The 15,119-nt window shown below is 51.1% G+C and overlaps 1 protein-coding gene across 1 annotated transcript in view; it reads left to right on the top strand.

Moving 5' to 3' along the window:
- LOC308578059 (uncharacterized protein) overlaps positions 1-14,896 on the top strand; it is a gene marked incomplete at both ends in the record, with an annotated part of 83,370 nt that extends 68,474 nt beyond the window's left edge. Inside the window, one exon of the mRNA XM_081178342.1 lies at positions 14,891-14,896. Within this exon, the coding sequence (XP_081034468.1) occupies positions 14,891-14,896 (6 nt within the window). The remainder of the gene's footprint in view (positions 1-14,890) is intronic.
- Positions 14,897-15,119: the final 223 nt, after the last annotated feature.

A 15,119-nucleotide genomic window follows, 5' to 3' on the forward strand; every position in this document is an offset into this window, starting at 1 on the left:
TTATTCTGGGCTTTTTGCCCTGCCAGACAAATTTTGAAATGTCTTTCTGCCACCTCTTGAAACAGTCCATCTTGTCAAGAACCTGCAAAGTTTGAAACAAGAATAACATTCTAGGCAATACATTCATCTTAATAACTGCAATTCGGCCTAACATTGACAGTTTCAAATTTGACCATATTTCTAGATCTTTTTTGATTTCTGACCAACATTTTTCATAATTGTCTTTATACAAATTCAGATTTTTAGATGTCAGATGAACCCCTAGGTATTTCACCTTCTTAACCACTGTCAAACCTGTTTCATTCTGGAATTTCTCCCTCTCCATACCTGTTAAATTTTTCTCCAAAACTTTAGTCTTTTGTTTGTTCAGTTTGAATCCGGCCACCTGACCAAATTCTTGAATTATCTCCAACACCCTCTTTGTACTAGTATCTGGCTCTTGTAAAGTAAGTACCAAATCATCTGCAAAGGCTCTTAACTTATAATGTTTTGCTCCGACCTGTACATCTTTAACCTGCTGGTCATCTCTAATCATATTTAGCAAAACCTCCAGGACCTGTTCTATTTCCAGAGGGGGGAAGCTGCTTGTCAACGTGGAGGGCAAGGACAATCTCTTTGTTCTGGAAACACCTCTGGAGGGTGGTGGGAATGCAGGAAAAGCAAAGGCGCAGTGTGCTAGTGTTCCCAGCCATGATTCATGTGTTCACATATGGCACAAGAGAATGTCTCATGCTTGTTTGGAAGATGTTAAGAGGCTGCCAGGCTGCACCAAAGGTTGTAAAATCACACCATGTGAGGGATCCCTAGAGTGCAGGGCATGCAACAAGGTTCAAAGGGGCAGGTTTCCCGGGGTAAAGAGGGTAACCACAAAACCTTTTGAGTTGGTTCACACAGACCTTACAGGACCCATGAAGTGTGAGAGTCTGGGTGGGGCCAGGTTTCTGCTAACGCTGGCAGATGATTTTTCTCAGAATTTATGGTGTTTCTCTCTCAGGTCGCAGAGGGAGGCAGCGCAACTGATCCAGGATTGGGTTGCGGAGGTGGAACTGAGGTTCTCCACCAAGGTGCAAGGGTTCAGGAGCGACCGTGGGTCACAGTTCACTGGGTCTGCTCTGAAGGAGTTTTTCAAGGAAAAGGGAATTCGTCACCAGGTGACGGGTGCAAAGTCTCCTCAAGAGAGAGGCGTGGCAGAGCACAGGAGTGAAACACTGGCTGAAGCTGTCAGGGTTTTACTGTGTGACTCTGGGCTGCCTCAGAGCTTTTGGAGTGAGGCTTGGACGTTTGCCAGTTTTGTTTTTAACAGGTCCTACAATCACGATGTAGGTGACACACCGTATTGTCTGTTGCACAAGCAAAAGCCACAGGTGCATTTCTTCCGTTCGTTCGGTTCTAAGGCTTCAGTGCCAATACCAACAGCGCAACGGAAGGAGGGTGGTCCTAGGTGCCAGGACATTTTCTTTATTTAATTTAATTTTCTTTATGTATGCTACAACAGCAGCAAGAATACTTATCGCAAAGTATTGGAAGACACAAGATCTACCCACCTTGGAAGAATGGCAGGTGAAAGTGATGGACTATATGACATTGGCTGAGATGACTGGCAGAATCCGTGATCAGAGGAAAGAGACGGCGGAAGAGGATTGGAAGAAATTTAAAATTTATCTTAAGAACTATTATAAAATTGATGAATGCTAAAATGTCGAGGTGTTGAGAAAGAAAAAGGGATTACAGTGACATAAGAATAAGTTGAAGAAAAGACTATGAGGACACATATTTGATAAAATTATTTAGAAGCTGCTGAAATAATCTTGGAAATTGGGATGCAGAATGGGGGAGTCTGAGAAATGAGGGTAATGAAAAAAAGGTTAGGAAATTATACATGTTTGTTTGTCCTTTTATTTGTTTGTATTGTTTAAAAAATGCTGTAAAACCAATAAAAAATTTATATATATATAAAAAAAGAGCACAATCCCCTTGGAGGGCTCGATTCCGGCGTCGTCTCCTCTGCGGAGGAGAACCCCTGGAACGTGCTGGCGGAAAGTGTGGGCGTAAAAAGCCAGCTGTCAAAATAATCCGCTGGCATGGGCCTGTGTGGGAAGAGTGCATGGAACTCGTCTTTGAGAAGCGGTTCCTCCAGAGCATAATCCGGCACCCAACTGTTGGCGCTGGCCGGGGTGCCCTCCCTGGCGAGGAGATATTCTACTCCCTCCTCCCCCCATCTCGAGTCCAGAATCTCCGTGACCTCGTTGAATGTCGTGGCCCTCAGTGACTTCCCCCCCTCTGGTGACTTTCTGCGTGGGTCTGGTGCTGTCCCTGGCTCCTGAAACCTGTGTGGGGCCTTGTAGGGTGTGAGCACCGACCTATGAAAGACCGGGTGCATTCTGGAACCTTCTGGGAGAGTCAACCAAAAAGCTACAGGATTGATCCTGGCCTCAACTTGGTATGGCCCTAGCTGTTTGTGTCCTAGCTTCTTCTTAGCTAACGACTTGGCCGGCACTGCCTGGGCCGCTAACCATACCCAGTCCCCCACCTGGATGTCTTCCCCTGCCCTCCTGTGCCTGTCTGCCTGCACCTTGTAGGCGTGTTTAGCTAGCTCCAAGTGCCGTCGGAGTTCCTCGTGGACCTCCTGCAATTCTGCTGCTAAGTGCTCAGCTCCCTGCGGCTCCCCCTGCGCCGTCGTCTCCAACCCCGGGAAGGTTCTGGGATGTCGCCCATTGTTGGCGCAGAACGGTGTCACCCCCGTTGACGCGTGCTTCGTGTTGTTGTAGGCAAACTCGGCCAGCGGTAGGTAGTCCACCCAAGTCGCAGGCTGTTGATTGGCGTAACATCGCAGGTACTGCTGCATGATGGCGTTGACCCTCTCCGCTTGGCCGTTGGTCTGCGGATGCCTCGCCGACGCTAAGTTGATCTTGACGTTCAGGATACCCAGGAACTTCTGCCAGAAACTGGAAATGAATTGGCGGCCCCGGTCGGACAGGATGGACCGTGGCAAGCCGTGAACCCTGAACACGTGGTCTATGAACAGCTTGGCGGTCTGTTCCGCTGTGGCCACCTTCGCGCAAGGAATGAAATGCGCCATCTTGGTGAACAGGTCTACAACCACAAGTACCGCCGTCTTGCCTCGCGAACTGGGTAGATCAGTAACAAAGTCCAGCGCCACCCTCTCCCACGGCTGTAGTGGCGTCTCCAGCGGTTCCAGTAGTCCCGCTGGCTTCTTGTGCACTGGTTTGGATCTCTGGCAAGTGTCACACCTGGCGACGTAATCCGCGACCTCTCCTCGCATCTGGGGCCACCAAAAGTCCCTGGCTACTAAGTCCGCCGTCTTCTCCTTGCCGAAGTGACCCGCGCTGGGTGCGTCGTGCAACTGCTGCAGGACCTTCGCGCGGAGATCGTCCCCCGGCACGTAGAGAGCACCTTTGCGGGTTAGCAGGCCGTCGCGTATCTGGAAATCGCCGTCCTTTGCTGTGCCCCTCCGCAGTTCCTCCATCTTGGATTGCGCGAACGGATCCGTCTGCAGCGCGCGACGCACCGCGTCCAGGTCCACGGCGGCTGAAGCACATGCCCATGCCTGCGGTGCGAAAATGTGCTTGGCCGCCACTGGTGCCGCTTCCTCGAGATACTGGGGTTTCCTGGAGAGCGCATCTGCTATGACATTGTTGTCTCCTGGGATGTACTCTATCCTGAAGTCGAAATCCGCAAAGAACTCCGCCCAGCATATGTGCCTCTGGCTCTGGAGCTTCGCCGTGCGCCAATACTCTAGGTTCTTATGGTCCGTGCGGACCTGCACAGTGTGTCTGGCTCCGATGAGGAAGTGCCTCCATGCCTTGAATGCTGCATGAATGGCCAGCAACACCCTGTCCCAGATGGTGTAGTTCTGCTCCGACTTGCTGAGCTTTCTGGAGTAGAACGCGCAGGGCCTCCAGTTCCCTTGCGGATCTTGCTGCAAGAGGACCGCCCCCACCGCTCTGTCCGATGCGACAGTCTCAACCCGCATGGGCCTGCTGGGATTCACGTGTAGCAGCTGTTCTTCGGACACGAAGAGGCTCTTAAGTCTCCGAAAGGACTGCTCCGCCTGGTCCGTCCAAATGAACTTTTTCTTCTTGGAACTGAGGGTGTCCGTGATAGCCGCCGTCTCTTTCGCGAAACCTTTGATGAACTTGCGGTAAAAGTTGGCGAAGCCGACGAACCTCTGGACTTCCTTCCGATTGTGTGGGCTCTTCCAGTCCAACACCGCGCGGACCTTGGCGCTGTCCATGGCGAGTCCCTTGTCGGACAGCCTGTAGCCCAGAAAATCCACCTCCGTCACGTCGAACTGGCACTTCTCCAGTTTGGCGTAGAGTCTGTGCTCCCTTAGCCTCTGCAGGACCTCCTTTACGTCACTCTCGTGAGCCTCCGGCGATTCCGAGAAGATCAGGATGTCGTCGAGGAAGCATACGCACTTCTTGTAAAGGAGTCCCGCTAGCACATGGTGCATGAATGCTTGGAAACAGTGGGAGCCATTTTGGAGGCCAAACGGCATAACTTTGTATTCATAGGTGCCCAACGGCGTAAACATGGCCGTCTTCCACTCATCACCCTCCCTCATGCGTATGAGATTGTACGCGCCGCGCAGATCCAGCTTGGTGAAGATCTTCCCCTTTCGCACCGTCGCGAGCAAGTCGTCAATCTTAGGCATGGGAAATGCCTTGGGCTTTGTCATCGAGTTTATGGCCCTAAAGTCTACAATGAGCCTTTTTGGGGGCGTGTCCTTCTTCTTCACGAAAAACACAGGACTGCCCCCCACTGCCTTGGATTCTTGGATGAATCCCCGCTTCAAATTGTGCTCTATGAACTCCCTGAGCTCCTGCATCTCGTCCTCGGACATGGAATACAGCTTCGCAGTCGGCAGCGTCGCTCCTGGCAAGAGGTCAATTGCGCAGTCGTAGGGCCAGTGGGGGGGGCAACTGGTCAGCTTCCTTTTCGCAGAAGACCTCCAAAAAACCCCTGTACTTGTGGGGCACCGACTGCACCATGCCCAGGTGCAGCTGCTGCCCTTCCTCCTGGCCCTCCGCTTCCTGGCCGGGCTGGATGCAGTGCTGTGCGCAGTAGGATGAACCAAAGGTGAGTTGTCGCTGGTACCACGCTAATGACGGGCTGTGTCTATCCAGCCAACTCATGCCCAACACTATAGGCGTGTCTGACAGGCGGGTGACGTTGAAACTGATGACCTCGCGGTGATTCCCAATCTGCATCACCATGGGTGGTGTCTGTTGTACCACCTGCCCGCCCAGCAGCTTCCTGCCATCGACTGTGACAACGTTTAAGGGCAGCGTGGCTGGTAGAAGCGCTATGCGATGTTCCTTGATGAACTGCACCCCCATGAAGTCTGCGTTGCTACCGGAGTCAATGCTAACAGGGACTTCCAGGGTGAGTCCATTAGGTAACTGGAGAGTTGCAGTGAGTTGCACCACTGGCTTGGGTGGTAGGGGGTCTGTAGGCTGCAAAATCGCTGGGGACTGCTTTACTGACTTGCCTGGCTGAGCCCCAGCATCTCTGCTTCCAGCCAGGCACTGTCATTTCCCTGAAACTGCTCTCCGTGGTGAGCTGCCTCTGTTACTGTTGCTAAGGCTGCAGTGTGCTTCTGGAGCCTCTGGGGGCACTCTTTGGCCATGTGTTGCGCACTGTCACAGATGTAGCACTTCCTGCTCCCTCTAGGAGGCTTAGTCTTGACTGCTCCGGGCGCTGGGGCTCCGGCTGCTGTCTGAGCCTTGGCACCACCAAGCTCCATCGGTTCCTCCCCCTCCCTCAGCGGAGGCGAGGGATGCGTACGTCCCAGGTCCCTGGGAAGAAAAGGAGACGCTCTAGCCGGTGCACGCACCTGGCGACCCTCATCACTGTGCCAAGGGCGTTCTTCGTGGCGCACTCCTATCGTGAGCGCTCTCTGCACGACGTCTGCGAGGGTTTGAGGTCTGTCCCCCCTTGCCAACTCATCCTTTACGGAGCCATTGAGTCCCTCCCAGAACAAATCTCTCACTGCCACGGAGTCCTTTTCCCAGCCCAGCACATTCAGCAATGCAAAAAAGCGGGAATGGTACTGTCGTACTGTAGCCTTGCCTTGCCTCAATCCATGCATCTCACGCCTTGCCACATCAATGTCCACGGTAGATTGGAAACAAGCGTCCATGGCCGCGATAAATGCGTCAGAATCCCTGCGGGCAGGACCATCTTCGCGCCATAAATTGCGTAGCCAGGCTTTAGCTTCCCCATGCAAGTGGGATACAATGAAGCCTACTCTCTCCTCCTCATCTCTAAAATCCTTCCGAAGCAAATGCAGCGCATATACGACGTCAGCTCTGAAACTGGGATAATGCTTCAGGTTCCCATCGAAGTGGGCTACTAAACTGCCCCCCTGCCAGCCGAGTCCAATTCCCTCTGACCTGGGCCCCGGGAACCCTTCTTTGCATGCACGCTCCCACCTGGCTTGCAGATCCTGGCATCGCGCTTCTGCTTCCTCTCCTGTCTTTTTGGAGATCAGTACTGCCGTGGAAAGCTCCGCTACTGCGTTTCGCAGTTCTGTTAGTTGCTCCTCCGCAGTCATCTCTGCCAACCTTCGTGAGCTTGCAAAAAAAAAATTTTTGCGTACAGAGAGGGGACTTACTGTCAGGGCTGCCTCAGGTCCCAGCTCACAAAGGACCAACGCCAGTCTCTCTTTATATACAGAAATTTTATTGCAGTTCATTTTTCGTTTCACAGCCGAGGCACGCAACTCCACGTCCGTAACGCTAGACCGCTGAAGTCCCCTCTGAATCTGTCCCTCCCCTGCACCAGTTTAAGATGCTTGCTTTGCTCCACCTCCTCCTGTCTTTCCTTTTCGCAGGGTCTTTCTGCCCGCTGGAGTTTCACCCCTCCTGGATTCCTCTGACGCTGAATCCACAGATGGCTCTCCTGCGGGCTTTGGGACCTGGCTCCTCCCCCGGGCTCTCCGTTTCCCCGCGCACTTGCACATTTGAACTTGGCGCGCGCGCCCAGCTTCCAACCTTTCTCCTGATCGTTACATCACTCCTCTCACTGCTCCCCTCCCCTTCCGGGAGGATAGCTTGTTCTGACCTCCCCTCCGTTCCTGCCGACGGAGCTGCTTCCCCCTTTTTTTTATTATATTTTTTTTTATTGGTTTTACAATTTTTTAAAAAACAATACAAACATATAAAAAGACATACAAACACGTATAGTTTCATAATCTTTTTTTCATAAACCTTGTTTCTCAGACTCCCCCATACCTCCCCTTTCTGCATCCCGATGTCCAAAATTTTTAGCAACTTCTAATTATTTCTCTCAAGCCTCTGTCCTCTTAATCTTTCCTTCAGTCTAATCTTATATCACTGTAACCCTTTCTTTCTCAAAACCTCGACATTCTAACATTCATCAAGTTTATAGTAGTCCTTAAGATAGATTTTAAATTTCTTCCATTCTTCTTCCGCCGTCTCCTTTCCCTGGTCACGGATTCTGCCAGTCATCTCAGCCAATGTCATGTAGTCCATCACTTTCATCTGCCATTCTTCCAGGGTGGGTAGATCTTGTGTCTTCCAATACTTTGCGATAAGTATTCTTGCTGCTGTTGTAGCATACATAAAGAAAGTTCTATCTTTCTTTGACACCAATTGGCCGACAATGCCCAAGAGAAAGGCCTCTGGTTTCTTAGGGAAAGTACATTTAAGTACCTTTTTCATTTCATTATATATCATTTCCCAGAAAGCCTTAATCTTCGGGCATGTCCACCAAAGGTGATAGAAAGTACCTTCAGTTTCTTTACATTTCCAACACTTGTTATCAGGCAAATGGTAGATTTTTGCTAGCTTGACTGGGGTCATGTACCACCTATAGATCATTTTCATAATGTTTTCCTTTAAGGCATTACATGCCGTAAATTTAATACCGGTGTTCCACAACCATTCCCAGTCAGCAAACATAATGTTATGACCAATGTCCTGTGCCCACTTAATCATAGCTGATTTAACTGTTTCATCTTGTGTATTCCATTTCAGCAGCAAATTATGCATTCTTGACAAATTCTTGGTATTGGGTTCTAACAGTTCAGTCTCTAATTTTGATTTTTCCACCTGGAAGCCAATTTTCCTGTCCTGTTTGTAAACCTCCATTATTTGGTAATATTGGAGCCAATCTCGTACTTTAGGTTTCAATTTCTCATGACTTTGTAATTTCAATTTATCTCCATCCTGTTCCAAAATTTCCCAATACTTTGGCCATCCGACCTCCATATTAAGTTTCTTCAGTGCCTTAGCCTCCAAGGGTGACAACCATCTAGGGGTTTTGTTTTCCAACAAATCTTTATATCTTATCCAAACATTAAACAACGCTTTTCTGACAATGTGATTTTTAAAGGCCTTATGCACTTTGATTTTATCATACCATAGATATGCATGCCAACCAAATGTATTATTAAAGCCTTCTAAATCCAAGATATCTGTATTCTCGAGGAGCATCCACTCTTTCAGCCAGCAAAACGCTGCTGCTTCATAGTACATGTCAGGGAACTGCCATCGGAGGAACAGGTGGGGAAAGGGCTCACGGAGGCTGGGAGGGACTCAACAGTTGAAGCAGGGACCAGCAGGGGGAGAGATGGGTCTCTGGAGGAGAGTCTCACAAAGGCTGAGAGAGACGCAGCAGCTAAAGCAGGAACTAGCAGGGAAAAGGGAGGATCTCTGAGGGAAAGCGAGCAAGAGGGAGGGCTCAGGGACACGTCCAGCGAGAACAGTGGGGAGGTGTCAGAAGCTCCCATAGGGAGACCTATTCCTCGCCGGAAGCTGTCACGCCGCGAATCCCGAAGACGTGTTTCCGTTAAGGAGCTTTTATGCTGGAAGCGCTTCCGAAAACAACCACTGTCGGAATCTGCAAGTGACTAGAGCAGACATGTCTGAGGAGCTCTGTCACACACAGAGGTTTGTGGAGTTGCACAAACTCTGAGGGACTACGATTTTACGCACAAGCAGCTAATCATCCCATCACAGCATTCCGACAGTCTTTGTAAGCTGTTTGTGCAGGAGAAGGCATCATGAGTGACCCAGCCGGAACCGGAGAAGCAGGAGTTGGAGCGGGTCCAAGCTTGGAAGAAAGGTACCGAGCGTTGGAAATCCAACTGGCGCTGCAGACGGCGAGGCTTGAGGAGAGAAGGGCTCAGGATGCAGACAAGAAGGGGAGAGCCACCCAGTTCACCAGAAAGGTACCAGGATTGGTGCAGAAGTTTGGGGGGGACCCCAAGGACTACCATGCCTTTAGAACAGAGATGCAATATGCCCTCAATGTGCAGTTTGATGAATTCCCTGATGAGGAATCGCGAGTGGCTTTCGTGATTGGGCATCTTGAAAGGGGGGCGAGGGACTGGGTTAGACCCCTGATGGCAACGCATAATGACGTCCTAAAGGACACCATGAAGTTCTTTCGTGCAATGGATCTCATGTTTTCCAGCGATATTGAGCAGGGAGTGGTGCGCAGACAGCTAATGGCTTGCAAGCAGGGAAGCCGATCTGTCCGTGAGTACTGGACTGAGTTCACCATGCTGGTTCACAGATTGGGGTGGGACTTATCGGCGGCACCCATTCAAATGCTATTTGAAGAAGGCCTTGCTTCGGCTGTGAAAGACGAACTTTCCCGGGGTCCTAGGGCGGATTCTATGGATCAGCTGACTAAATCTGCGCTGACCATAGGAGTGCGCCAGGAGGCGAGAGCTTTGGAGAGGCGGGAAGGGAAGGGGGAACGTTGGAAGGAGTTCCGCATTCCAGACATTCCAGAGACAACTTTCCCGCCGGCAGAGCCGATGGAAATCGGAACAGCGCGCGCGCACGCAGTTTCAAAGCCCAGTGAGGGGAGAAAGAAGGAGGGAAAAGGCGCCCGGAAATGCTATCTCTGCCAACAGCCAGGTCACTTTGCCAGAGTCTGCCCCTAGAGGAAGGAATAGCAAGGGATGATGGGAGCTGTTGAGGGAAGAGAGGAGGAAAAACCGGAGCAGGTAAAAGCCAATGCCTGGTTGCCACAGTCGGGGCACAGCAGCCAGGCCAAAGAGCAGTGAAAGTGCCCATGCCAGAAGCTCCTCAACCTGCCCTAGTGATAGAAGTGTCGCTAGAGCTGCAAAATGGACACCCCCTAAAGATAAAGGCGCTGTTGGACTCAGGCAGCTCCTGCAATTTCATGAGCAAAGAGTTTGCAGCTGAACACCAAATACAGACTATCCCTTTAAGCAACCCCCTGCAGGTGACCACGATCGATGGCAGGGAGTTGTTGGGAGGAGAAGTCAGCTTGCAGACCGTCCCAATGATAATGAAGGTGGCAAGGCACACAGAACTGATAGCGTTTAATGTGGCCACCTTGGGAGGAGCTCCTATTATTTTGGGGATGAGCTGGCTAGCGTTACATGATCCGCTGGTGGGCTGGCATCAGAGAGTGGTTTCCTTTGGTTCAGCACATTGCTTAGAACACTGCAAAGGGGGAAAGGGTTCAGCAGGGGCCCAAGCCACCCTAGCAGGGACGGAAGTAATGGAGAAAGTGAAGGTACCACCACAATACGCAGATCTCAGCGACGTGTTCAGCGAGAAGGAAGCTGACCAACTACCCCCGCATAGACCCTTTGATTGTCAAATCAATTTACTCCCTGGGGCACAGCTTCCTGTAAGCAAGTTGTATGCCATGTCAGACAGAGAAATGCAGGAGCTAAGAGAGTTCATTGACAAGAACCTGAAGAGAGGCTTCATCAGAGAGTCCAAAGCAGTGGGAGGTAGCCCAGTGTTTTTTGTGGATAAAAAACACACGGACAAGCCGAGACTGGTGTGTGACTTCAGGGCGTTAAACGCAGTGTCAGAACCCGTGGCTTTCCCTATGCCCAGGATTGACGACATTTTGACCAGGGTGCGGAAGGGAAAGATTTTTACAAAGCTGGACCTAAGGGGGGCGTACAACCTGATACGTATAAGGAAAGGGGATGAATGGAAAACCACCATGTTCACCCCTTTGGGGGCATTTGAATATCTCGTTATGCCATTTGGCTTACAAGCAGGCTCGGCGTGCTTCCAATCGTTTATGAACCACGTACTGGGGCCTTTGCTTTACAAGAATTGTGTGGCCTTCCTAGATGACGTGTTGGTGTATTCTGAGAATGAGGAGCAGCATGTGAGAGACGTCAGAGAAGTGTTGAGCAGGCTGCAAGCCAGCCGGCTGTGGGTGAAACTGGAGAAGTGTCAGTTTCATACCAAGGAGGTGGAATTCCTGGGGTACCGCCTGTCAGACAAGGGATTGGCCATGGATCCCGGCAAGGTCCAGGCAGTGCTGGAATGGAAAGCACCCAAAACCAAGAAGGATGTGCAGAGGTTCCTAGGGTTTGGGAACTTTTATCGTAAGTTCATCCGAAACTTTGCACACCTGACGGCGCCCATTACGGACTGTCTCAGCAGTAAGAAGAAATTTGTTTGGACTGAGGAGGCGGAGCGAGCTTTTGAGGAACTGAAAAGGGCCTTCGCCTCTGAAGGACAACTTCTGCATGTGGATTTACAAAAAAAGATGAGAGTCGAAACAGACGCATCAGACAGAGCCATAGGGGCGGTGCTTCTTCTGCAGCCAGTGAAGGAGGAGTCAGAGTGGAGACTGTGTGCCTTTTTTTCGCGAAAGCTGAACAAATCCGAGAGGAACTACACGGTGTACGACCGAGAACTTCTTGCTATTCATGAGGCTTTCCGGAGATGGAGGCATCTGCTAATTGGCGCACAACATAAGGTGCAAGTGTGCACTGACCACAAGAACCTAGAGTATTGGAGAACGGCACGAGTGCTCAACCAACGGCAGTTGAGATGGGCCCAGGAGTTCTCCAAATTTAACTTTGAGATTTGTTACGTGCCAGGCCCAGAGAACGTTAGGGCGGACGCTCTCTCACGCAAACCTGAATATTTGGAGGGGGAGAGAGCACCCGAAGAAAGACATGTCATTCCAGAGGACCGCTGGGTGTGTGGGGCGGCATTGGTGGGGCAAAGGGAACTGGTAGAGGAAACGGTGCATGATGAATACACCCAGGAGAAACTCAGGGGTCTCAGGAGGGAGGGAGATAAACCCGGGGGTTTTGAGGAGAGAAACGGGGCGTTGTATTACAAGGGAGCGTTATATATACCTGAAGGTGATTTGAGGGAGAAGGTACTCAAGCAACTGCACGATAGCCCCACAGCAGGGCATTTTGGGCAACACAAAACCATGTGGCTGGTTACCAGGGAATTTTGGTGCGGGAGTATGTGAGAGGGTGTGACCAATGCCAGCGAGCCAAGGGGGAGAGGCGGGCACCGGCAGGGTTATTAGAACCGCTACCCACACCTGAAAGACCATGGGAAGCAGTGGCAATAGATTTCATGACTGATCTGCCAAAGTCCAGAGGGAAAACAGCCATCATGGTTGTGGTAGACCTGTTAACCAAAATGGCCCACTTTATAGCATGCTCACATGCTGTCACGGCAGAAGAAACCGCTAAATTGTTTGTAGAAAATGTGTTTAGGTTGCATGGCGCCCCCTTGAGGGTGGTTTCAGACCGAGGGAAACAATTTACTTCCAGGTTCTGGAGGAAGCTCATGAGCTTACTGCATGTAGAGGTAAATTTCTCGACTGCCCGGCATCCTGAAACCAACGGGCAGGCGGAAAGAGCCAATGGCATCCTCCAGCAATATTTGAGGTGTTATGTCAATGACAGAGAGAATGATTGGGTGGAGAAGCTGGCGTTGGCGGAATTTGCCTACAACAATGCGGAGAACGTGTCCACGAGGATGAGCCCCTTTTTGGCTAATTACGGGTGCCATCCCCGGGCTTTCCCAGGGGGGGAAGGGGAGAACTGGTGCGTTCCAGCTGCCGAACAGTTCGTAGAAGAAATGGAAGCGATCCATCGCCAGCTCCAACTTAACTTAGACAGGGCCAAGGAGGAATATAAGAGGCAGGCAGACAAAAACAGAAGAGAAGGTGAAACAATTAGGGTGGGGGATCAGGTGTGGCTGTCAACCCAAGGGTTACCATTCAAAGGAGGTTGTAAGAAGTTAAGACCCAAAAGACTGGGCCCATCTGAAGTCATGCAACAGGTCAACCCAGTGGCTTTCAGACTCCGGTTACCGAACCACATGAAGCTGCACCCAGTTTTCCACAGGTCGTTGCTGTCACCGTATAAAGGGGACAGAGAAGGGAGGGTCACTCGGGGACCAGCAATGGAGGAAAGGGAACACAGCTACCATGTAGCGGAGATCCTCGATTCCAGGTGGAAGGGAGATCAAGTAGAGTATTTGGTAACGTGGGAAGGGGAACCGGAGTCGGAAAACTATGGCAACCGATAAGCCAAAGTTGCCATGAGTGCCAAGAAAAACAAACATGGAGTCCAGCGCGCTTCCCTTGCGCAGCTTGCAGACTGTTTGTGCCGATCCAAAAGTCCTCTGGCTCCCTGGCTGTCAGCAGAGCGATCGCAGCAGATAGAAGCAATTGCAGCGTGTGGGTGAATAATTCAGAACAGACACAAAGCGTTCCTTATCTTCTCTAGCCTTTAATCAAGTAGAATAACATCGTAAATTAAACCTGGCGAAAGCTCGCCCATTCTCCCTTTCGCGTAGCGTCCCAAAAGCAGACTGAAACACTCGGCGTCAAACCACTCCCCGTATGTGTTTCTAACCACGCCTCAGGGAAGAGACGTCACACAGAACTCTTTAACCCTGTGAGTTCTGAAACCAATAACACCCCCTCTTGTCTCGAACCCTGAGGGAAACTGTGAACCCCTGTTTACAGACCTCTTTGAGTTCAACTCACCTCCCACTGCCTTTTGCCTCCCACTGGCATTTATCCCAGGCAATTGTTGAATCCCTTCCACACTCCCAGAATCACACTGTGCAAAACCAACCCACGCACTGGTGACCTGAAACCTCTCCGGTGGAACCCCCTTTGTGGTCCGAGTGGACCGCCGGAGCACAACTTCGGGCGCTCCTCCTGACCCACTGGGGTCAGCAAATGTGTCTCCAGCAAGCTCAGAAGACTCCCCCTCTGACTTGCTGCGTCTTCGGGCTTTCTGCACTTGGCTAACAGGAGATGAAGGCTCGCTCTTGGGTTCTCTCTTAACCTGTGGAGAAACCCACCCCTGTGCTTGACCATCAACAGCAACCTGGTCTTCAGCAACAGGCTCCGCCTCTGCCTCTCCTTCCTCCCTTTCTTCCTCCCTTTCCTCCCCCTCAGAATCGGACAAGCATTCTGAGAGAAAATCAGAACCATACCCAGGCTGTGACCAACCACCCTGCTCAAAGAACTCAGCATGCTTGCTGACCAGCAGCTTGGTCTGATCACCCTCTGCGTATGCAAACTTCCACCCATTTGTTGCAGGATCATACCCACAGAAGATCATGTCCTGGCACCTAGGACCACCCTCCTTCCGTTGCGCTGTTGGTATTGGCACTGAAGCCTTAGAACCGAACGAACGGAAGAAATGCACCTGTGGCTTTTGCTTGTGCAACAGACAATACGGTGTGTCACCTACATCGTGATTGTAGGACCTGTTAAAAACAAAACTGGCAAACGTCCAAGCCTCACTCCAAAAGCTCTGAGGCAGCCCAGAGTCACACAGTAAAACCCTGACAGCTTCAGCCAGTGTTTCACTCCTGTGCTCTGCCACGCCTCTCTCTTGAGGAGACTTTGCACCCGTCACCTGGTGACGAATTCCCTTTTCCTTGAAAAACTCCTTCAGAGAAGACCCAGTGAACTGTGACCCACGGTCGCTCCTGAACCCTTGCACCTTGGTGGAGAACCTCAGTTCCACCTCCGCAACCCAATCCTGGATCAGTTGCGCTGCCTCCCTCTGCGACCTGAGAGAGAAACACCATAAATTCTGAGAAAAATAATCTGCCAGCGTTAGCAGAAACCTGGCCCCACCCAGACTCTCACACTTCATGGGTCCTGTAAGGTCTGTGTGAACCAACTCAAAAGGTTTTGTGGTTACCCTCTTTACCCCGGGAAACCTGCCCCTTTGAACCTTGTTGCATGCCCTGCACTCTAGGGATCCCTCACATGGTGTGATTTTACAACCTTTGGTGCAGCCTGGCAGCCTCTTAACATCTTACAAACAAGCATGAGACATT

This window comes from Podarcis bocagei (assembly GCF_964188305.1).
Source record: "Podarcis bocagei genome assembly, chromosome: W".
Taxonomy (NCBI): domain Eukaryota; kingdom Metazoa; phylum Chordata; class Lepidosauria; order Squamata; family Lacertidae; genus Podarcis; species Podarcis bocagei.